General features: G+C 38.4%; 1 protein-coding gene across 4 annotated transcripts in view; it reads right to left on the reverse strand.

The window, feature by feature from the left end:
- zbbx (zinc finger, B-box domain containing) overlaps positions 1-24,853 on the reverse strand; it is a 37,260-nt gene extending 12,407 nt beyond the window's left edge. The window contains exons 1-14 of one of the 4 annotated variants that reach the window (XM_079621576.1): positions 24,716-24,853; positions 23,893-24,009; positions 23,517-23,630; positions 18,644-18,734; positions 18,365-18,416; positions 17,905-18,014; positions 14,913-15,008; positions 9,473-9,661; positions 8,599-8,752; positions 6,202-6,313; positions 3,342-3,445; positions 1,819-1,934; positions 1,636-1,697; positions 462-1,372 (exon numbers count right to left, since the gene is read on the reverse strand). In XM_079621576.1, the coding sequence (XP_079477702.1) occupies positions 462-1,372; positions 1,636-1,697; positions 1,819-1,934; positions 3,342-3,445; positions 6,202-6,313; positions 8,599-8,752; positions 9,473-9,661; positions 14,913-15,008; positions 17,905-18,014; positions 18,365-18,416; positions 18,644-18,734; positions 23,517-23,630; positions 23,893-23,954 (2,173 nt within the window). In that variant the 5' untranslated portion in view covers positions 23,955-24,009; positions 24,716-24,853. Of the gene's footprint in view, positions 1-461; positions 1,373-1,635; positions 1,698-1,818; positions 1,938-3,341; positions 3,446-6,201; positions 6,314-8,598; positions 8,753-9,472; positions 9,662-14,912; positions 15,009-17,904; positions 18,015-18,364; positions 18,417-18,643; positions 18,735-23,516; positions 23,631-23,892; positions 24,010-24,715 lie in introns of those variants that run through there. The other 3 variants (XM_079621575.1, XM_079621578.1, XM_079621577.1) reach the window with 3 other exon arrangements.
- Positions 24,854-25,282: the final 429 nt, after the last annotated feature.

The raw sequence follows: 25,282 nt of genomic DNA on the forward strand, positions 1-25,282 counted from the left end.
TTTTAAACTACTTTAAAACCTCTCACGCTAGCATCAAAATTTTTCTTGATGAACTTTTTTTATATCTAGTTACTGAATTTTAAATTAATAATTGAAATGATGTATTAAATGATGTATTATACAGTGGTGTCATTTATCATATTGCTGCTGCCACCATTTTATAAAAGCAACAGGCCTAAGCCAGATGTTTGTTACACTGATTTTGCAATAGTAAATAGTAAAGGTATTCACATTCTGTCTAAAAAAAAAACCTTGCAAACCTGAAAAAAAAAATCACTTTAGCACGCAAATTCAAAAGCTTATTGCTTTTAAAAGTGTTTAAATCATTAATCATTACATAGGAAAACATTCTTCATTCCTCACAAACACATTTGCAGGAGAATTATAAACAGTGGCTAAAGCACAAGAAAAACTACATTGCATTTCAATTTTAAGAAAAATCTAGTAGAAGTTATACTAACCTGACATGCTCAGCTGTAGGGAGAGCATTGTAGTTTTGTGTGACCTTCGTGAGCCCTTTAACCATTTGGAGGGCAGGGTTGAATGGTGTCCATCAGTATGAGAGGTTTCAACCCCTAGTGCAGAGGACCTGATGGACTCATGGACACACATAGTAGGTGTACCACTATCTGAGACTAAAGCAAACTGTGATGATTCTCGAAGTAACTGCCTTAATGAAGGAATTGCAGTAATTGGGGAAGTGATTGCACTTTCTGGAGACAGTTGAGCTAACTTCGTTTCAGAATCTGGTGTTGAATGAGCAGGTCTAGATTGGATTGGGTTGACTGGAGAGGATACATGTCTAGACTTTGGGGAAGGAGAGTCTGGAGGTTTTGGACTTTGTTTAGGGATGAGTATAAATGCAGGAGAATGACATTGAGAAGACCTGGCAGATAGTACTCCAGCAGGAGAGGGGCTGACAATGGAAATATAGTCCTCAAAGTTTGGAAAAGTTGGATTCAATTTGGTTTTTGGAAGTGAAGGAGATGACGTTGGTAGTAGCTCTAAGGGTTTGTCCTGTTGTGCTGTAGAAAACCTTGTCTGTGGGCTTGGTTTTGGAGAGTCACTCAGTTTCACTTTCTGGCCCCCTCTTCGTGAAATCGACAGAAATGGTTCTGAGGTAGTCGAAAGGTCCTGTGATCTCTGAAGCTTCATTTGAAGTGGAGAATAGCTTTCTGATCTTGGCAATGATGACGTAAATTGTTCAGTCTCTTGTGACGACGGACACATCTCATGAGAATTCATATTTATGTCAGAATTGCTTTCACAGAACAATCCTTTGGTCATCGCGGAGAAGGATGGTGTGGAAGTCAAAACTGAACATCCAAATTCTTCTCCTCCAGATAAATCTTCATTTTTAACAGCCGTAAACCTTTTGGAAGAAAAACAGACATGCATATATAGCATCTAACTAGTCTGAAACCTACTGCCACAGTTAGCAGCCTTATTTTAAGTCTAGTTGTGGCTGATACAAATGTCAACATGACACTGTATTTGTGTTAGTTCTGATTTAAGAACAGCTTCTTCAATTATATTCTTGCTTCTAGATGACACTCCTACTTCATCTTTTCAACTTTTCTGTCGTTTCCTTTTTTAAAAAGTCTCAGTTTTTCACCTTGATGTTTTGTTTCTTACATTTTGCTCTTATTTCCCTGCTTGACTCCAAAGGATCTGTACGTTACAGCGTCTCCATCCATCTGGAAAAATTAAAACAACAACAATAAAATTACACAGGGGAAATGGAAAAGACAGAATGAAGTGTATTCGCTGGCCATCGTCTAGCATTACAAAGACTGGGGTGGTGGAGCTCATAATTACCTCATCTAACTCTACGATGCTCAAACAGGATTCTGCAGCGCTGTCCACTTTCCTAGCATCCTCAGCGAGACCAATTGCGAAGAGAGAGTTCAAGTATTTGTGCAACTCCATCCGCTCTGCTGCAAATCCGAGGCAGTAAAACAGATTTATGTTCAAATAAATTAAATTAGTTCAATAATCAGAATGGCCTTATTGCTGTAAATGTGTATATTTATTCATAATACAGAGTGACAGATAACCAGCTAAGAACACATGACTTTGTAAAGATTCATGAACCAGTTTTCTATGGGGGAGTAGGACTTTCATATCAGAATATCTATCATTATTTACTATTACTGCAGAAAACTATTACATTAACTTTTACATGTTACATTTCTGCATTATATTGGAGTCTATTTGAGCATTATTTGAGTCTATGCCCTGTGAAACTACAGGTACAGATATACACCCTATATCTTTTCTGAAAATAAAAACCCCAATCTGTGCAAAATTCATATTACTTACAGAAAAAATAATTGCTTTCATAATATTTATAATAATTAATATTACTATTTTTACTGTCAAAAATGGTGTATAAATACTGTAAAAAAAAAAAACTGTATAAATACAAAAAAGACAATCGTACCGATTTGAAATGTATAATCAATTGTCCACCTTTGAAAATATTTTTTTTTCTGAGTATGTAAACAAGGCAGTGCAAGAGGGGAAGAATTATAAGAAACCAATTACTTAATAATCTTCTCAAAATTATTTCCATATATTTTAAACTGCATATTATGTTGAAGTCATAAAAATCACATTACAGAAGTGATATGCTTTGCAAATGCCATTTTATGTAGGGTGCGTCAAGACAAGGTGTCAGCAGACTGAACAGGTGACCAGCTATTCAAACCCAAATCAGACGAATGCCCATAATAACGCCTTTGCATATGAATAAGTGAAAAGTGACAGAAAAGAGTTTTGGGGCCTGAGCATCAGGGATGTGGGCTTTAGAAAAGATGCGACAGGCTCGGGCTGGTGCAGATGAAGAGAGACGGCGCTCATCACGGGGGCTGTTTGGGAAAAGCTGAAGGTGGTCAGATCTTTGACAGCTGTGATCAACTGGCCTCCCAGCAGCACCTAGAAACTTCTCTCAATCAGCTGTCGGAGTGCTCTGTCAGATGATCGCCCTCCCTCCAGTGTAATAAGAGCTGTGTGATTACCCTTCAGGGACACAGTGATGGATCCGAGCTGCCGGCTGTGAGAAGAGAGCTGCCCTCCGCACTGACTCTCACAGCTCATTTCTCCAACTTTTTGGAGAGTGCAGTTATATGGGTCTTTGTGAATCGAACCTGCTGGCATGTTCATGACCAGTAACCCGCGACTCCTTGTCACTCTTCGTCCAAACCAGATACGATACGACATGTTTCCAGCAACAAAAATGCATATATAGTTTTTAAACTAACACAATTGCACAATTAATCATTATTAAGTGCTAGCCAGAAGAAGAAAAAAAAGTGTGTGTGTGATGAAACGGGTCACACCTGTCAGTTGTCGGCTCAGTTCATCCGTCTCTGCAGGTGGAGGTGTGGGTGGCTCTGGCCGACGTTGGACGACAGGCCGGGGCTGAAATTCTTCGATTTGTCCTCTGAGGGAGAGAAAATAATGCTGTTCTCAGTAAATCACACTCAGAAATTTTAAGATAATTAATCAGTCTCCCTTTCCTCAACGGTGCAACTATAAATAAACAACATTTCAGCGCAGCACAGCACTTTATTAATAGCTGCATGCACCTCTGAAAAATATGTCGCCAGTAGGGAAAAATATTATCAACCAATAATGCCTGACATGTTTCACTTATTTTCAATTTCCATGATCAAATCCATTCCTGATGTATAAAATCAAGCCCAGCCCTACATTATTTTAGGAATATGTCCAACTACACATTTTGAAAAACAGCTAGTTGGCAGGCTCTCTGGTTAAGTAGTCACCTTGTCAGTCTGTAAAATTAGGCCAGTTTTGGATCATCTTCTCAAAACAGAGTTTGTTAGTGAAATATTGACAGTAAACACAGCCCTTCAATAGAGTAGCTTATGACATACTATGATTTATGAATATGAAAAATATTAAATAGTTTTCTTAATATTTTCTTGATTCCAGTATAAATAAACATCCTTGAAATTAAATACATTTTGACAAGATATGAGGTCTAAACTTATAGCATATACTACTAATAATTTTAATAATAACTATGATAACAGTAAAATTACCTTAAATTTAACATGAACAAATTGTTTTAAGGATTGAAATCACTATTATTTTGTATTTGAATATATATTTTAAATGTAATTTATTTCTGTGATGGCAAAGCTGAACTTTCAGCAGCAATTACTTCAATTGTCCAGAAATTACATTTCTTATTGTTATCAATGTTGAAAACTGTTTTTGCGGTTTAATACAAAGTTTAATACAAATGTCATGAAACTCTAAATGGTGCAGGCTGATAGGTCCTTAACTTAATTTGCTAGCGATCACATCGTTATCTAAATAGCGCAGCTGATTGGTTGCTGTTGCATCAGCAGCCAATGAACTTGCTGCTCAACATTCAAATACTTGACATTGTTTGCTGTTAGTCTGTAGCGCGCTTTCAAAAAAGCATCTAAAAAATCAACAACTCTATATATCTCTGTGCATATTGTGTGGTCTGCTATTAATTCAATCATGAGCAATGAGCAATCTAAATGAGCAATCATAACAAGTTATCTATATATGCACTGACACTTGTACTCGTACCACATCACATTATGAAAGTTAAATGTGAATGCAACAAAGCATCCAAACAGTGTATGCATTCAAGGAAATCCGATAACAAATTAAACCAGCTGAAGGAAGTTGATGACCCAGACTTCCTGTTAGTAAGAATCTCAGCTCAGCCAGATTCCCCTGACCCACAGGTTTAGTCCTTTAAACCTTTTCTTTCCTTTTACCGGTGATTTACCATACAAACGCATTAGCGAAAAAGCCATCAGCCCTCTGTCTTCTCTGTGTCTCTCTCTCTCTCTCCCTCTTTCGTTGTGCTCTTGTTTCCTTTCCTGAAGCCAACTCTTGCTGCCTCAGCAGCACAACCTGCTTTCCTCATTGTGTGTGTGCGCGTGTGTGTTTGTGAGCGTATGAAGGGATTAGACTCCCCTATCACACACTCCATTCCTCCAGAGTGTGTGCTGCAGCCCTGGGCCACACGTCTGCCCTCCTCCCACAGAACCCGAACACACACACACACGCTCGCTTGAAAAATCCAGCTTCCTGTTCTGTGATTCTTCACACACCAGGCCTCAAAAGAAGGCAATTTAATGGATTCACAATTAGACCCTTCTTGAATAGCCGACCTAAATACCACCGCTGTCACAGATACCATAACACTCCAAAAGCTCGAGATGCGGTTCAAAGCGCTTAGGAGGGTTTACAGATGCTGTGTTTGAGTGTTTCGCGTGCTTTTGTCAGGCTTTCTCATTTTGTAGGCGAGCATCGCAATCTTTTGGGGGGCAGAACAACTGTTTATTGGCTCTGTTTCAAAACTTACGTGTGCTGCCTAGTGCCTACATAGGTAGAAGCACCCTAACTGAAACGGACACTTGTGTAAACTACCGGTACTGATCTGGAATGTTCTACACAGTGTTATTTTAGTATTATTTACATACTATTATTGTCTTTTAATATTTTGAATTGGCTTTTATTTCTATTTATTTTCATTTTAGTACATTTTGATGAGCTTTTGTAATTTTTATTATTTTTTTAATATTTCAATTTAGCTTAATTTATTTTTACTTCATTTACTTCAACTAAGGTAACTTTTTCTAAGTTTACGCATTTCATCTAATATTTATATTTTATTTCTGATATATGTTTCAATTACACTAAAATTACGTTTCTCTCTCACTCCGCTCATTTTGGATCATTTAATTGAGCTAGTCGCAGTGCATTCTGGGATTGAATTCTCTATGAATGCTTCCTCAGAATACCAAAATAAGCTGTCTTAGACGGCATTTGAAACAGCGTTCATGTAATTAATGCATTAAAATGCATTTAAAATGCATTAAAATGGTCCCTAAAGTAGATGTGCAGCTTACTAGGTTTTGGAACAGTGACGGTGTGTGTGTGTTTAAGGATCATTTTACAAAGTTAAACAATACCACGAAACTGCTTTGGGGCTGATTAGCGCAATAACATCCAGCGACTCTGTGGTGGAGCAACTTTAAGGTGAGGCTGTGTAATTAGCAGCCATAAGTCATTAACTGATCTTAAATGGACCTTAATTGGGGCCTGGGAAGGTAAATGAAGCTTGTAATGCTCTTATTCAATTATTGTGTCTGTTTGGTTATAAAGTGTGAAGTGTCAGGCGCTAACCTGCGGTGTTTTTTCAGGAGGAGTTTCTCCATGTAGCTCAGAGTGTCCTCCTTGAACTCCACATGAATTGACTGATGGGATCCTTTCTCTGTTTGTGTTTCCATCACGGACACTAAAGGAAAAAGACACCAATCAGATCTCGAGTCTGAACTGTGTGCATACAGAACAGGATAATAACGCAGTACGTATCATACTACCATCCAGAGCTTAAAGCAAACCACTAAAGAATTTATATTAAACACAGACACATGAGACTATATGAGAAAAAAAAAGCTGTGTGGTGCAGAATTTAAGAAGTACTATTGACATAATTCTGTCTTTGTTTTGAGAGTTCTTTTGCTGTATTGTGAGGATATAAAGGCGGGTTAGACTTCAGTGCATTTGAAACCCCCTTAACACAGCAGTCATTATCACAGTGAGCACAAGCCAAGCAGCACTGCAGCGTTTGAGACTCCTGCTAGCCAAGTACAGAAAAGAAAAGTGAGAGAGAGGAATAAATGCAATGAGTCTGACACAAGATAAGGAGTAACTTTAGTTTGCTGCAGTATGATCTGACCATTAAGGAGTGTAAGAACAGCTGTAATATTCAGCTTATAAATAATTGTTAGGAGCACATTCAATTAAAAGATGCTGCAGAGACACGCCACCCACGTTATTGTCCCTGTTGATGTGAAATAAAATTATTTTGATTACAAATTTCATGTGTGTAAGTAAGATGACTGACTGCTACTAATATAATTAATTGTGACTATTACATTAAAGCATTAATTACATCATCTTTCTGTCACAGTTATGTTCAGTTTTAGTTTCACAGACTTTTAATTTGTATTCATTAGTTTCTGTTATCCTTAGTTCTAAGTTCCCACCAGTATTTTGTTGTCATGGTTACCATCATTATTGAGTGATTCTGTTCAGCTGTGTGCACCTTATTATCTTTATATAGTGTATAGTTCCTGTGGTTTCTCTTTGGGTTTGTCTGGTCACGTGTGCGTTTATGCCTATGGTGTGTGTTACTACCTGTTTGGATTGCTTCCCGTTTGGATTATTATTAAACTTTCCTTCGGAACTTTATTTATCTGCCTCTGGTTTACTATTTTAAATAATTATTTGCTACTAATCATATGTATGTGCAGTTGCTATATATATCCATAATAAAAAATAATAGAAATAGAATCAATAGTTTTTAACAAAATGATTGGCTGATTGGTCTGAGAACTTTCTGGCAAATCTGCCAGTAATTGAACGTTCGCAAAGACCCGCCGTCTTTAGTTACTGTCACCATGTCCGACAAGCTACGCCGACCTCTCACACACACCATGTTCTCACGCAGTGAAAAATACATCGCGGAGCAGAGAGGACACTGACAACACGCTGACAGACAGGACAGACCAGATTACTTTTGGGTTACTTTTTATATTAAACAAAGTCTCACCTTTCAATTTTGGTCATTTTTTAAAAGAAATTTAAACAATAAATACCGTTTTGTGGCTCTTTAATGTGCCGGGACAGATCGCTGTAGAGCCTCAGTTAAAGCTGCTTGTGAACCGATCATCTCTTCCTTCTAGTTCATTTATAGCATCAAATAAACATTAATGTAAACATAAGGAATGTTGTTTTAACCGTGGAAAGGCGTCAGTACACTCCGTTTTTCAAGCTCAAATCCTCCCATGTTAATCTACGAACTCTCCTGACTGCTTTGTCGGACAAAATGGCGGATGGCGAAGTATGATTGGTCAGATCACCTGTCAATCAAACTCCCTGCGAATGGTCAATTTTGGAATATATACCGATTTATATATTCCTAAACTATTGCAGGCAGTAAGCAGTATATGTATATAGGCTAGTATTTCAATCCATATAGAGCTGAAAACGCCAGAGGAGTCAAGTGCGTGGAAACTTCACGTCTGCCTTGCCTTCATTTAGCAACAAAAACCTCCTTTGCATCCAATGGTTCTTGACTAATATCGCTAACATACTAAATTCCTGTGACCTGGCATTGTCATTTAAGTTTCTGCTGATCATTTCCCAAACTCATTGCATCATAAGTTGTCAAATCACGAAATTCTGCAAACTGTACACAGCACCTGAAAGCACACACGCACCGTCACAGAGCACATGTTTGTCATGCATATATGTAGTTACCTGGCAACCAATCAGTGGCCCTGTCACACTCGTGGCGTGTGTTATTTCAGTCAATGCCACACATGAGTATGCTTTATGAGAGACTGTTTGTATGTGTTCTGACAGCCTGCCACAGAATATACGTGGCAGCTCACACACACCTGACAGCATGTCACTTTATTACTGTGGTTTGACTGTAGCTTTTCTGCACAGACTTAGATGTGCGCGTGTGTGTGTGCGTGTGTGTGTGTGTGTGTGCGCGTGTGTGTGCGCTACCTGGTCTCTGCCCTTTCTCTCTCCACTCTTTCAGAGCCTCCTGGAAGGACCTGGATGACTGCTCTTCATCAAAGCATCCTCTCAGCAGAGAGCTGTCCTCTTCCTCACCATACTCCTCATCCTCCAGGTCAACACCGTCATTCACAAACAACACCTGAGGCGAGACAGAGAACACAATGAGAGTGACAGAGAGAGTGAGAGAAGGAAACTAAATTAAATGGAGAACATGACCAAGTTTCCACACTGTACAGAAAGTTGAGAGCAGGTTCGTGTCCATACGTCCACGTCCTTCCATCCAACGAAAACGGATTAATAAAACCGTATTGAATAATTGGGTAACACTTTACAATAAGGTTAATTTGTTAACATTAGTTAATGTATTAACTAACAATACATTTGTTACAGTATTTATTAATATTTGTTAATAAAAAATACAGCAGTTCATTGTTTGTTCATGTAAGTTTACAGTGCATTAACTAATGTTAACAAATAAAACCTTTGATTTTAATGATGTATTAGTACATGTTGAAATTAACATTAACTAATATTAATAAATGATGTAGAAGTATTGTGCATTCTTAGTTCATGTTAACTAAGGTAGTTAACTAATGTTAACTAATGAACCTTAGTGTAAAGTGTTACCAATAACTGTAACCACAGTTCTAGTTCATTATAATACTTATCTAATCATTGCTACACTTTTAGAAAGTATGGTGAATTAAAACACATGACAAAACCACTTTCAGGTTACGATGTACTTTATGAAGACCTATTTAATGCATTATTCATTTTTAACCATATTTGAGCTAAAGAAGCTACATTTATAATTTTGTTTATAAATTTGATGTACCATCCAAAACAATCAGTGACTCACCGGTGTGTGGTGTATTTGGTTATCAGACATGGGCCGAAGGCTCCTAGGAGTTGATCTTTCCTCTGTGTCTTCTCTTTCATCAGTGGATTTGGAGGATGCACCTCGTGCAATTTGACTCTCCTCAGCGCTTACCTGCTGCTGGAGGCGACCCAACACATCCCGAGTGCTGACGGGGGTCTGGAGCTCTGCCTGGGGGATGAAACATAGATTTCAAATAGACCTTTAATTCAAAGTGCACAAATGCATCCTGTTAATGACTCGGCTAATGTACTGATGCAACCGAATGAATGCGCACTCTCTATAGGTAAAGCATTCATCCAAATCATTAAATGGATATCCTGTGTTCAAAACAAGCTTTATAGACAGGATCTGTGGCATGCTGTCGGTTCCAATGGAAATTTCATCTATCAGTTCGGAGAAACAACCAACAATCATGCTAACGATAATGCACTTACACTGGAAGTCTTGAAATAAGTCATATTACAGAAGGAAAATGGGTTCCAAAAAGAAATTCACATTGATTTTCATGCTTTCAAGCAAAAAACCTATCACCTACAGGCATCTTAGTCGGATGTTTATCACATTCACACCAGGTATTAGCAGTTTTATTTACTGATTATTGCAAACATTATCAAATATCTCTGTAAAATGTGCAAATGCATAATAGCACAGAAAAAAAGCGTGATTAAATTACGTAATTAACCCAATAACCGATAGGCAGTCGACTAATTCCTCTTTATGACATCATGTCCGATAACATTGTTAGTGGCCATTATGGTGGTCAGGGCTGCTGAATAATGCTTTTCTCACCACATCAGATAAGACCTTGACTGTCTTGTGAATACATTTATATTATGCACTTAAACTAGAGTAAACATTAGCAAATTAATTAGTTTATCTCTGCATATCACTAGTTTACGTTTGCAGACGATAGCAAGCAATAAGAAACTAATAGGGGAAGAAGTGCGTGTAACTTGAAAACAGAGATAAAAGAGAATGAATCAAAAGCAGATGGGGAAACGCCTGTCAAAGACAGACGAAGACGAACCAAGATGGCAAAGAACAAACCCGAGGATGAAAATATTAATATTTGTTCTCTTTTTTCCCCCCATGGAAGCAAATTAAACAGGATTAGAATGCATAAAGCTGCATTAGAGCCGATGCGTAGTTAAATACAATTCTCGGTTTCATGCCAAGAGAGCGCAAAGTTGTGACTGATCTCTCTTTCTCTGACTTTCTCTCTCCTTCGCTCAGTGCACCTTCTTTAACAGCACTGTATATCCCTGTGGCTCAAACAGTAGAGCATGATGCTAGCATCACCAAGGTCATGGGTTGGATTCCAAGGGAAAGCATGAACTAATAAAATGTAAGCCTTCAATGAAATGTAAGTCGCTTTGGATAATGTAAATCTACATAAATAACAGGCAACTCACTCGGTTTATGAATAGAGCCTATGGGTTCTTCTGTTTCTCCTCCATCTGGACTTGTTTGCTTGTGTTTGTGTAACTACTTTAACGCGTCAAGCGGGGGAGAAGGAAGGTTGGCGGTGCACATGTGCTGCGTGGCTGGAAGTAAACATGAGGACAGATGTGAAGGGCTTATGTGGGTCGATCAAGGTCATCCTCTTCCAGGAAGAACCAATCACCACACCTTGCCAGCATACCTGCTGTATGCAATAATTGGAGCAACTCACATGCTCCAAACAACACTGACACACACACACATGATGATGTCTATACATATGTATACGCTTATGTGGACTGCTTTTTGGTCATGTGGTCATTGTGAGGTATATGTTTTATAATTTATAAGGCCATAATGAGCTGATTTCTCCCAGTAAACTCAACAAAGTCTGAATGACTCAAGTTAAATGTGCCTTGAATGATTAATAATGGATCTTTCTATATAAATGCACAGCTAACGATCAGAAACCTACTACTGTTTATTCGACTGCTTGCTTTGAGAAAGTATACAGTATAGTTCAAAGGTTTGAGGTCGATCCTTCATTCTAATATGCTGATTTAGTGCTCAAGATTATTTTTTTATTATTATTATTATCAATGTTGACAGTTTTTGGCTGCTTAATATTTTTGTGGAAACCCTGATACACCATTCAAAACAATTAATACTTTTATTTAGCAAGAATATTTTTAATTCAGAATTAATCAATGTATAATGTTAATACATTATTATAAAGACATTTATAATGTAAAAAAAATGTGTCTATTTTACAATTGATTATTTATATTTCATACTGTAATAATATTTCACAATATTACTGTATTGTATTTTTGATTAAATAAATGCTGCATTGGTGAGCATAAGAAACTGCTTTTAAAAAGATTTACAACAAATCTTAATGGTTCCAAACTTTTGTTGGTCTTTTCTTGGAAGAAGATTAATTACAGTTATACATAGTTTTGTACACAGAACTTAGCGTAATTAGTGTCAACCCTCAATTCATTACCAATGTATTACCTGTAGTTCGGAGTGATACTATTATATTAAAATCACATGAAGCTTACCAAAAAGACATTTAACTCCAGCTCACCATCGGTGTCGCCAAACTGCTCCGTCTCCAAAACGTTCGTACGCATGGGTCAGAGTTTGCGTGCAGGTGCGCACATTTTCCCGTCAAGTTTGTTTTTATAAATCACAATTTATGCGTCGGAAATGGCGTACGCCTCTTTCAGGGCCTGTTTTGTGCGTATGCAACGGTTATAAATGAGGCCCCTGAAGATCACAAAGGTGTTTTTTTTTCTGGGGGGTTTTTTAGGCCGTGTGTCCACCAAAGCTTTTTTTCACGTGGCTGGCATGTTTCTTCAATTGTTTTTAATGGGAGCGCCGCATTTTTAAAACGCCATGAGCGTAACAAGGCACTGAGCGTCTTTTTCACGCTGAAGTGCTGAGCGTTCAGCGTTTTTTACAGAGTTTTTTACAGAAGAATGTTCAACTTTGGGTAAAACGCAGCGCTCATCACTGTGAAACGTCCAATCACAGTGGAGGAGGGGCGGGACTAATACCACACCGACCAACGGATATTCTGTATCATAGCAACGAAGCGTCTCAACTGAAAAAAAACCTGCCAAAAACGCTCTCAAGCGCCCACAGCTAGGCGTTTTCATCAGAGCGCCTAGCGTTTTAAGCTGGCTAAAAACGCTTTGGTGGACACACGGCCTCCATTTAGGATGGAATACACTTAAGACTTTTAAAATCTGAACAGATTTTAAAACACTAGGCATCATACAACTTTGTAAATGGTTGGTCACTGAGAGAAAATGGGCATTATACACTAAACGACTTTCAAATCGTTCCAAACACAACAAACTCACACAGAAACACACTCCTCATTGCTAGGAGACACATGGCAGATGAAACCAACAGCTCAAAGTATCAAATTCTGTTTTATTAACAAAGTTTTGGAGGAGCACGTTCAGATAATTAACGTGAGTGGAGAGCAATCAACGATAAGAGGTATACAATATATATATATATATATATATATATATATATATATATATATATATATATATATATATATATATATATATATATATATGCAGCAGTCTCACCTCAATCCATTGACAGTTTAGCAGCATCCCTCCACCACCCCTTCTCCACACTTCTAGTCCTAACCATTTACATATGGGGAGTACTCTGGGTTCGGGCCGAACTCCGAGCTCGGAGCCCTCCCCCCGAACAGCACGCCAAAAAATACATTCAACTTTACTCCCTCTTATTGTATGCAAGTGTGTACTCGTGAAACATGTTTTGTAGATCATTGTCTGAAGCTAAAAAAATCTGAGCCCATCATTCACTATGTGATTTTCAGTGAAATCTTTCAACTCTGACAGCCCAAAATCTTCAGACTGGCGCAGACTTTCAGCAACTAGAAAGCAGACTCATCCAGACTGCAAAGTGCAAATTGGGCAAAAATCAAATAGATGTATAGGCATAGAACACTCTAGCAACCTCAGATGTCTTTAACTCACCGAGCAAAACCCTATAGCAACACGCTACAACCACTTTAACCACCTTAGCAACTGCATAGCAATTTCCTGGCAACCACTCAAAAACACCTTAGTATCATGGTGATGACTTTTGCACATCTGTCACGGTTTGGTTCAGATTAAGATAATGAAAAAGGTTCAAACAGGTTTCTACAAACAAAAGGTTATTTAATAAAACAAACTCAGGTAATCCAAATGCGAGAAGGCAGCGTAACAGAAGGTCGAAACACAAACAATACCAAACAACCGAGGACTGAAAATATTGCAACATATATACAATGTAAATGAGGGAGACAAACACCTGTGCAGATCAAATTAATCACCATGACAACTGGTAAGTGGCGGGAAAACTGAACAAAGGAACACATGTGACTGAAAATGACTAAAAGTCCATGGAAATGAAACTAAGATTGAGTGGCTGTGACAACATGCAAATACTACTTGCATTTTCTTCAGAAAATGTTTAGTGTAACACTTATCTAACTTTTCCAGAGAGACATCCTTGCTCGACCAGCTTTAAATTCACCCAGCCATTCTCAAAACCACTTATCCTCTGAAGGGTCGCAGGCCAATTCACACTAACGAATCTCGTTATTTTTTTGAACGTGAATTTGAATTGAATTGGCCACAGAGGAAGTTGAATTGGGGTTTGAACTGGAATGACAGAAAGAGGAATTTTCTAAATTGCAATTCAAAGAAATCCAACAAAAATTCAACAAATAAATGCTTCCTCCCTCATTCATAAATCTACAATATGCATGTCTGTACGGCATAATAAAACTTTCTAGATTCAAACATTTCTTCCCAAAGAAGGCAGTCAAGTCGACATAAAAATGTATCTTTGACTTTTTTTCTTTTCTTTTTTTTTATAAAAACACATACTAGGGTTAGAATTAATATCTTTAAATCTATTTTCTTTCTTCAGTATGTATTGTTACAGCAAAGACTGAAGAAAAAGTAAGTTTGTGCGTATTTTGCTAACAGGACTGCAACGGTCCCTACAGCACCCCCTCCTCTGGCAGTGATGGTCCGATCCGGTGCGATGATGGATGTATTGACCGCCTGATAAAAGCTTTAATCAAACACCTCACCACGGGGCCGCTCAAGCCTCTAAAACAAACTCCAGCTGACGAGAGCGAGTGTGTGTGAACACACATCAGCTGTCCTTCGTGCTGTGTGTGTTTGTGTGGCTGCTCTCTAACCCGGGAACAGGTGTGTGTAATCAGAGTTGGGTTACAGTGAGCAGATTGTCCACTAATGGTGATCCGCGTTCTGCGTTTTTGAGAAACGGAATGGAGGAGGAAGATGGAATCCGCTCGGTGACGGTGTTTGTGCCTGGCACTGCTGCGGGCGTGTGTAGGTGTGTGTGTGTGTGTGTGTGTGTGTGTGTTTGCGTGGGAAGGACGAAGGTTGCCAGAACACCTCCTCACCTGTATAGGAACCATGCGATGGCGCTTTAGTGCCCCCTTCTGGTGGAATCTGACGAAGCAGCCCACACAATAATCCTCTCCGCATTCAGAACACATCTGAAACAGATCAAAAACAGTTAAATAAACCTAGGATATGTACGGCAAGGTATATTTACCCCAAAAACTTTATTATCAGCAATATATATTTAAATATCTTACACTTTTTGCTCAACATGATACATATTAAAATGGAGAGAAGGGAGTTGCACATATCTTAAGGGAGCTCATTATTTTGTTACCGATTGTAAATGAGTGCGGAGGGCGATAAGAGAATCCTTTTGATGGACAGACGGGTAGAGAGACAGACGGCATATCGGCACATGAATTTAAAAGAAGGTCGATCAAATCCACAGCTGAAGAGCCACTTGTAAATGAATCTATACCCAGCAATGCCGTATTGATTAATTCACTCTGAACGTCTACATGCCCTCTCTGTATGATGATGCAGCACTTCAGCTTAAGAGATGCATAATGCTTGGAAGAGTTTGATTTTTTTTGGGACAGACTCAGAATATGTTTGGAATAATATTTCTGTAGTATAGGCTATGTGCACAGTAGGCATATGAATATTCTGTATGCATTAAATGTTTAACCTAGGACATACCTATGACATAATATGTCAAAATGTGAAGTAGATGCAGAGCACCTTGTGCAAAAATACTCTCCCACAATGCAGCATGAAATGGTCTGTTATCAACTAAAACGAAAACTATTAAAAATCACTTTGTTAATTGCAATAATGCTGAAATAAAATATTAAATGAAAAAACTACAAAAAAATTATATGTAATGTTGTTTCAGCAACTAACTGAAAACAACTAAAACTAGTACATTTAAATCTAATTAGAAATATTTAAAAAATAATTCTGTCCAAATTACAAGAGCACATAACAAAAGTTAAAAAATGAAAATAAATAAAAAATAAAAGCTAGTTCAAAATATTAATAAAAATAGTATAGAAATAAATAATACTTAAAATAGCACTTACTATAATTGGAAATAGTTTTGCATCTTAAAATAAGGCTGAATTCGGAACAGAATACTAGCATACAACTCTAATACTAATTCTAGTATTTCAGCAAGATAGCGAAAAAGCTATAAAGTTACCATGCCATCCAGAATTCATCCATTGTTTTGCACTTTATTAGGTTAAGATCCACCCTTTTAGACAGGTTGAGATCAACTGACAAGTAAAGCGACCAGCAGTTTGTTTTGTTTTTACATGCGGTTTAAAAACTAGTTAATAAAGTACTCATTCAGAAACATGGAAATGTGAAGACTTCGTAATGTGTCCCAATCTGAAGACTTTGTAATGTGTCCCAATGTTTATTACTTTAAACGCAAACTGTTATATTTTCATCTATCATGCACATTTCAAGACGCATCTTCATACAGACAGGGTATACCGATTATTTAACAAATCTAAAAATAAAACTGTGCTTGGATTTCTAGTTTACTTTCCACTGAGAACTACAAACAAAGCATCGATACAGTATCAGCAAGTGCTTGTCAAATGTATCAGACAGTTAGTGAAAGGACAGATCGGTAAGCGTGGCGTCTGAAACGATATTTCACAAACTATTTAAATCTGTATCCAGTGTATACTATGTAGTTGGCAGTAAATAGCACATTTCATTCTGAACAAAACAACAGCTTTCAGCTCAACTTTAGTTCCTGTGGGTTCCTCTAGGGTTGTGTGAGTGAGCATGGAGGAAACCCTTAGGAAGCTTTGGCTCTACACATCCATAAATACACATATTGAGACACACACACACCCCCTGAACATTCGCTTTAACACACTTGCTGTCTTTTGACAGCCAAATGCCTGTGTGCAAAATCCACAGGTACATGTCCCCTAGAGACTGTCTGTCTCAAAGCACTCAAGTCCCCTTCACACACACACAGTTGAGGAATGCATGAAAGTCCCAAATCTCCCAGGGGTGACTGGGTCCCCTTTAATACGGCCACACAAGCGCACGCACACACACACACACACACACACACAGTGAATAAAGAAAAGGGTAAATACAGTGCTGCTCTGTGAATCTACAGCTGTGCCCATTACCAGCTCTTTTAATGGCCACATAAAAAAGGTCTCATTTCAGCACAACACCGCTGAAATAAATTACAACAGCACAGTGCAGGACAGCAGCGGCATTCTCTCCAAACCGATGTTTAAGAGAGCTTCGGGACTATATAATCTGCAGTTGCTAAGAAGTCATGTTGGATGTTGGAATATATTTGCAGCACTGTATTTGGGAGCAGTTCAATCTACTGCTGCCAGTCACGGCTCAGAGTAGAAAGTGTGAACAAACCTTTGTGTCATGCACTTTAGACTTACAGAGACTTCATGACTATCGTTATGAAGTCAAGTCCAAGCTGTAGCTTATTATGGTCGAGAAGACTGTTTGACCAATATGTCCGGTCAAATTGATGATACCACAATAATAATAGTGGGACAAATAATAATAATAGTAACTGAAGTGGTATTGAAGTCCTCATGTGGAGTTGTACAGAAAGCCCTGTATGAATGTATGTACTTTCAGAAATACATACTGTAATGTTAGTTTCATAGACAAACTGATGCTCAAGGATATCTTGCTACAGAGTGGCTCAAAGAGAACTACTGAATGTCTTTTAAAGATGAATCTTCATGAACCTTGTAAACATCAAGCAATATTACAATGATTTCTGAAAGATTGTGAAATCCAGCTGCTGGAAATGCAGCTTTGCCATCGCAGGAATAAATTACATTTAAAAATATATTCAAACAAAAAATAGCTATTTAGAAGAAGAAGAAAAAAGTAATATTTCACAACAATAATATTTTTGATTAAATAAATGTAGCCATGGTGAGGAAAAAGAGACTTCTGAGACATGATGCATGATGCATGAAAGGGATGAATAGTTTGGGATTAAAAATGGTTCACATAACAGAACGGATGAAAACTCACCAGTCCGGCCAGTTGAACTTCACACTGTCCACAGGCTTTTCCCCTCAGTTTAAGCTTCCCGTTAGCACCATGTGCCTTGCTGGCTGGTTCCGCTATTACCTGCTTCTGAACTGCAACATTTATACAAACACACACACAAAATTCAGAACTTCAGAACACTTCAGTACTCAAACAATAAAAAACTTTTGGGTAAAAAAGTCAATTTGGAGCCATTTTTATCTAAACTTTGCAGTATTAAATCAAATACAAATCTATTGTTTGGAACAAGCTTTGTGTGATGAAATAGTTAGTTAGCTAACTAGACTTTGGAACAGAGTTAAAGACAATTTTGACTCGTACCATTCTGAAATGAGTTGAAAAAGAAGGGGGTATAAAGCTAATACTTCACTATACTAGTGTCCATGTGACCTATTTGAGAAAAAAGGAGTTCAAAACACATCTCAGATTCCAGTCCACCCACCTGGCACAGACTCATCCTTCAGCACTCTAATCTTCATCTTGCCTGGAGAGAGCTGCCCGAAACAACATATTTCAAACACCACATTATCACCAAATCCACCAGTGAATCGTTCAAGCAGTTAATTCTAGAAAGTGCGTCCAAGGATTTGGACCATTTCTGGCATGAATGAAGGTGAAGTCGGCGTGATTGAGACTGGATATCTTAAACAGATGGACAGGCTGACAAGAGTTTATTTGTGTGTTAGCATGAAAAGAGAATGTCTGATGAGAAAAGACTTACTCTGCGAGGTGCGTTCTCCTTGTTCGTCTTGACTCTTTGAAACGCAGGGGCAAGAGCCTGTGCAGAATGCCAGCGAGAAGCTCCCATCTTCCTGTGTGGAAATATCACAGAAAGTTTCTCGGTACAGCATAGAACTGCAGAATTTATAGTACTTACTATTACTTTTTGAAAAACCCTTAGCCCTAAGTATTAAAATCCAGTGCTTAACTCTTCACCATGTGTGCTACGGACAGCAAATCAAACATTCAATTTTCGCTTGACAGAAGATAAAACAGGCGAAAAATCCCACAGACTTAAAGGAGCCATATCTCTTTTGACTTGAGCCAGTATGCAACGCCCTAGAAACCACTCAGAACACCTTAGCAACGCCCTGGTAACTATCCACACCATTCTAGCATTGTTGGGGTGACTTTCACACAGACAATTACCATATTTTCTTTGAAATGTCAATTTATAAATAAAAAAGAATAAAAAAACAAGAACACTTGCTGATTGGTAACTTTTAATTAAGCACATATCAAATGATGAAAAACAAACACAAACAGTACATGAAAGCTTTTGCCCTACATAATTCACACAGATACACAGACGGAGGTCGACTTCATTTGTTTTCTGATTTGTTGTTTTGGTTGCCACATCAAATCAACAGTCTAAATAATTCACGGTGTGATTGCGGGGGAGGCCGTTTGTTTAGGGTGGGCTGTCATGTTGGCGTAGAGCCGCAAGCCTGAGTGTGTTCAAAGGATGGAAATGTATGCTATGTGTGTCTGCTTGTACAATATAATTTTTCAAGTAAAGAGGAAACCGTGCTCTTGAAATGTATCTTTCTCTCATGCTGGTACCACTTCAAGGTCGTGAAACTGTTTGGATGGCTGCCTGAAAAATTCGGAAAAAAAGACTGTTTAAATAACAAAATCCCAGAGGAATGTGTACTCGGTGACAGGTCATGTGACTTTACCACAGAAGTGCTTGAGCTCAATGTGTTCAGCGGAAGTAGGGTAGGCACTTGTGTATGAGTTTTTACGAATCATTAATTTACTAATTTGTCAAAGTGATTTACAGCACACTAACTATAGAGGTGGTCCCTTTGGGACCATCTTAAATACCTAACCCTAATTTGAGCAATAGGAAAAGTCATGAATAGATCATGCCTAATCATGCTAAAAATACACAGCGCAGCAGCTCCACTTAAATCCATCTCATATTATTAAAGACTGAGAAAGTCAGAGACTTTGGAAGGGGCAAGCAGGGAGAGAGGACACTTCCTCTGTGTGCTGTCCACTCTCATTAAGGGCTGTTTATGTGCTGGCCTTTATCAGTCTGATGGAGACGGGCGTTTGGGATGGGGATTAACCGCGCTCAAGCCTGCCTGTCAGCATTATAGGGAAACTCACAAGCAACGTGGCAGTTGTGCTAACAACTGGCGGATTACCATCGGGCGCACAGACTGAGTGCCAACCAACAAGACAAACACTTATCTCCTGTCAGGGTCACAGACAACCAACTCCTCTGCTACTCGAGTACATTGTGTGGCGGTAGCGGGACAGGTGAGAGGTTAAACTACTGCACATTTAACCTTGTGTTGAATCAAACTAAAATGTCATTTATTCTTGTGAAGGCAAAGCTGAATTCTCTCCTGTCTTCAGTGTCACATGGTCCTTCAGAAATCATTCTAATATGCTGATTTGCTGCTCAAGAAGCATTTCTTATTATCACCAATGTTGAAAACAGTTGTGCTGCTTTATATTTTTTCCACATTTCACATTTTGTCCAGAGTATTTGATAAATACAATGTTCATAAGAACAGCATTTAATTGATATATAAATCTTTTGTAACATTATAAATGTCATTTTTGGTCCATTTAATGCATCCTAGTTGATTAAAAGTATTAATTTCTTTAAAGATAAAAATTCGTACTTACAAACTTCTAAATGATAGTGTATACTGATGACCAGCTCTGATAGGAAATACAAACTATTAAAAAAGGCTCACTTTGAAAGCACAGTTACACCAAGCACAAGGCCAGTGCCTATCGACTCTCATCTACTCTTATGAATTCACCTGTGGCCCTTTAGTCCTCTGCCTTCACTGCAATAAACAGCGAGCAGGTTGAGCATGGAGGAAGATAACATCAACCATTCCCAGCATGGCACCCGCAACAGAAGTTCTGCTGTGATTAATGGCTGCCGATAAGAGCTAATCTACAACAGTTTTATTTTAAAACGTCCGTATGGAGCCAGTCGTAATTTAGATATGGTTCCGCTTACATCCCTTAATATGACAGTTCCGGTACGCAGCCCAGATCTCACAGACATCTAGTCTGTAACTGCATTCATGCTGCATTCATTCATCTGATTTTCGGGAAAGTGCTGCCTTGTGTTATTGATACAGGTGCAATTCCCCATCCCTGTGAGGAACTCGCAGCTAGTATAGCTTCATGCTATTGTCTCTGTTCGGCTTTCCCCCTTGCTGATATATCCGCTTTCCAGGCACAAATATGTTAAATTACAGATAAATTCATTCTTCACGCAATCTCAACGTAATTCATCCTGAAATTCATTCCTCACGCTACCTCAACATCATTCTTCCTGACCGACTTCATGTATATGTTTGCGTTTGTTTGGTAGTATATATGGGAATATGATGTATTCACTGCATCTACCCCATTACTGTAGTGTTTCCCTCCCCTGTTGAGTTATGAGCTGATACGTACACCTAAAACGGCCGCCACTATAAATTCATGAGGTGGACCTCCACAGGTCACATTTTAGTGTTATTAATGAAGAGCTGTAGGAAAGGGGCCGGGCTGAGAAGAGAAAGAGAGAGAGAGACATCAAATTAATAACTACTGATGTTATTTTTTTTCCTATTCTTTTATTTTGACAGAAAACTAATTTCCTGCCTTCCTCGTTTTGGCATAGGGTCCTACTTAATCTTAATTTGTTTGGAAGAAATGGGAAGACAAGCATGCATGTGCAGCGAGAGCAGAGCTGCTGGAGCCGAGATGACTCAATTTCCTTCCACTCGATGGCTATGCTGATTCCATCAAACCAGTTCGCTAAGAAGTCAAACCATCACCCGAGATTGCCTGCAGAGCAGGCCAGGAGCTGCATACTCCATGTGCCGATCAGATTTTAAAGCTAATGTCATCTCTGTCACTCCATTTCCACTTCTTCTCTATCTTGGCTACATATACTCGCATACCTGTATGTACGAGCTGTTTGTAGCTTCCCACGATTATCAAAAGGTAGCCAGTCGTTTACACAGATTTTTAAATGTTGCAGGAGAACAGGAGTGTATGTATGGATGCACAATTGGAACAAGGAATGCTGTCACCTACTGTAAGTGCAGTGCCTTGCAGAAACGCTGACATATATAGTTGAAGGTTGCTAAAGACATCCTAAGTTCTCAGAGAAGACATTATGTACAATTGGAACAAGGAATGCTGGGAACATAATGTCTTCTCTGAGAACTTTAGGACATCTTTGGCAACCTTCAACTATATATGTCAGAGCGTTTCTGCAAGGCACTGCACTTACAGTAGGTGACAGATCCCCTTGAGAAAGCTTGTACTGTATGCACTGGGTTTAATGGACTGACATTTTATGACAAATGTCAAGTTAGATTAATGTATATTTACAGTCACATTGCAAAAAATACTGATATGCATGTGCTTTATTTTTGCATCTTATGCAAGGAAAGAAAATCAGATTTGGGCCACATTTAAGTGCTATGTGAATGTAGTATTTAGGACCAATTCCCCTTATATTACAGGACAATTCTGAATCAAATATAGTATAATAAAGCAGCAGTTCTCAAACAGGGAGCAAGGGCCCACTATGGAGCCTCTACAAACTTCCAGAGGGCCCGCAATAAGAAAAAAAAAGTGTTTAATATCATCTTAATCAAAATGGTAAAAAATTACATAATATTTTTTAGTTTATGTTTTTTAGTTTATTTAGATAAGTAAATCCAGCTGCTTCAACTTGATATCCATGTGCGGTTCATAGTGACCAGAAAAGTCAAACTCCATGACTCCTGCCCTATATTTCAAGTCTTCTGAAGTCACATGATAGCTCTGTGTAAAAGACCGAAATTTAAGATGTTAATTACTCTTCTACTCCTCTGCAGCTTTCCAAACAAATATGGCAGCATTTGGCACATCATGTTGGGTTCTGATTAGTTCTCATGTGTCTCTTGATCAAATGTGATTGATGCCAAACCTGGTAACTGCGGAGGATTTACAATTTTTAGTAGTAACATTAAAATAATGTATCTGTTCATAAAACAAAGTTTGAAAAGTAGAGCATGGTGCTTGCAACATCAAGGTCATGGGTTTGATTCCCAGGGAATGCATGAACTGTTAAAAAAAAAATGTTGCTTCAGATAAAAGTGTCTGCCAAGTGCACACAGTAAATGTAAATTTACTTTTGTATTGCTTCAAAAGACTTACAGTATGTCATATGGACTATGGAGATTTTCTTTTTCTTTTTTTGGAGTTTGACAGCCATGGTCACTGTAAACTGTCACTGTATGAGGAAAAAACTAGTAAAAAAAATTCAAGGTACAAAAACAGCTGCATACAATTTTTGGGAGGGTGAAAAACATGAACAGAATATTAATTTGGGGGGAATTATTCGTTTGAATTCCTCTGTCTTTGTCTCCACACCTACCCTCATAGTCTCTCATTCTCTCTTTCACTTGCTATCTCATCCTATGTTTTTCATTTTATTCATCACCGTTTCATTGTTTACATTTTCTCTTTTATCTCAACGCTCTCTGTCACAGTCATTGTTTGGCTCGTTAATTTATTCATCTACTCACTCATTCATTAATTCAACAAGCTGTCCCTCCCCTCCCTATTTTACTCACTCCCTCTCCTCTTTCTCCTGATTCATACGCTGTTTGAGCTCCTCCAGTCTGCTCTCCATCTCCTTGGCATGTTGATCCAGCTGCACAGTTTCCATACGCAATTCCCGGAGATTCCTAAGAAAAACACACACATACAGAAATATACAATTTGATATACTACATGTTTACTTGTAAAAACCAATGTGACCCTGACTTGTTTTATTTGTGTCACTCTGCTTTAGACAATCATTCAACTGAATACACAAAATCATGTTATTTTGAAAAGACTACTCTAAATATTTGGAGCGCCGCCATTTGCAAAAGCGAAGTGTTACGTGCTAATAATGTGAAAAATCTGAAGCGTGAAAAGAAACTCAAGGGAGACGACTGTTCAAACCTGACATTTAACTTCATTGACTTGGGCTTGCTGGGAAGTACCACAAAGTTGTTTAAATTCATGGTGCTCTCTGATCAGACTGTAAGCTTCACAGGCTGTAATTTCCACTGATGTTTTCTGAGGAAAAAAAGGAGTTCTGAGTGAGAAACACAGCGCAGAATAGAACAAATTTCACTGAATTAACCTACAAAAAGGGCCAATGAAATGAACAGCAGCAGGCCTTTACAAAATAAAAAAGCACAGTATTAGTACCATGGAACAGTGATGATCATATCATGGTACTGAATGATTAGTATATTTATTTAAAAAGGTATTTTCATGGTACTCAAATGTAACGTTACTTAAAAGAATACCAGGCTATAGTCGTAGTGCTATTTTGTTATTGGAAACATTTTACATAAAATGGCATTTGCATGGTACCCAAAGGTATTGTATGTCAAAGAATCCCAGGGCACCACCATGTTACATAGCAAAAGAACCATGTCATGTTAGAGCCGTTTTGTAAACTTTTGACATAACGTAACGTTAATATCATATGGAACTCAAAGACACGCCTAATGGTGCATGTCTAAAAAACATGGTTTTACCACAGTACCTTCCCGTTTTGTAGTTTTCTGCTTGTTAACCATTTAAGATTAAATAAATTACAGCTAGTAAAAGAGAGAAAGCTGATAAATATATTCTGTTTCAGGCCCATTTGGGCGTAAACATTTGAGCTTTCGAAAACTAAGGCGAGAGCTGCTGCACTCACTGTAACTTACAGAGTTAAAAGATACTTTAAACAATACTTTATCAAAATTTCGCAGGTTTTTAAAGCACTCACCTTAACACATGATCCTCCCGAAATACCTCTTGTGGAAACTGTGTATATCTGTCGTTATAGCAACGCGTCTCGCGAGAGGTTTTCTAGTTGGCCTAACGGGCATGCGCAGGTCCTCGTGCTTTGAGCTGACAGCCTTCAGCTGTCAACTTCTGAAGTCGTGACTCGTGACTACGAGCTCGTCGCATTCGGTTGCTTTGTTTTCGGAAAGAACAGGAGGACGCCAGGTTTATTCTTGCCTATATTAGGGGAAATCTTATTAAAGCCAAAATTATATTTAGCGTCCAATTCACTGACAACAATCTAGATAGCTTGCTGAATTACCATCCTTAAATTCCAATTGTATGGCACAGGCACGCCCAACTTAGGAACTTGAGTATCAAACTTATGGTAGCCTACGTTCAAGTCCTCCTTGGAAGTTTCTTACCCCGAGGTTCCCAGTGGTAAATGAGAGGGCGTTCATGTCCCAATTTGAACTTGGAAAGGAAACTACAAAGTTAGGATAATTCCAATAGCACGTGAAGGCAGCATTGTTACAACATATGGTTACAACCATTTAATGATTAGCTA

The sequence above is a fragment of the Phoxinus phoxinus genome (assembly GCF_949152265.1).
Source record: "Phoxinus phoxinus genome assembly, chromosome: 8".
Lineage (NCBI taxonomy): Eukaryota > Metazoa > Chordata > Actinopteri > Cypriniformes > Leuciscidae > Phoxinus > Phoxinus phoxinus.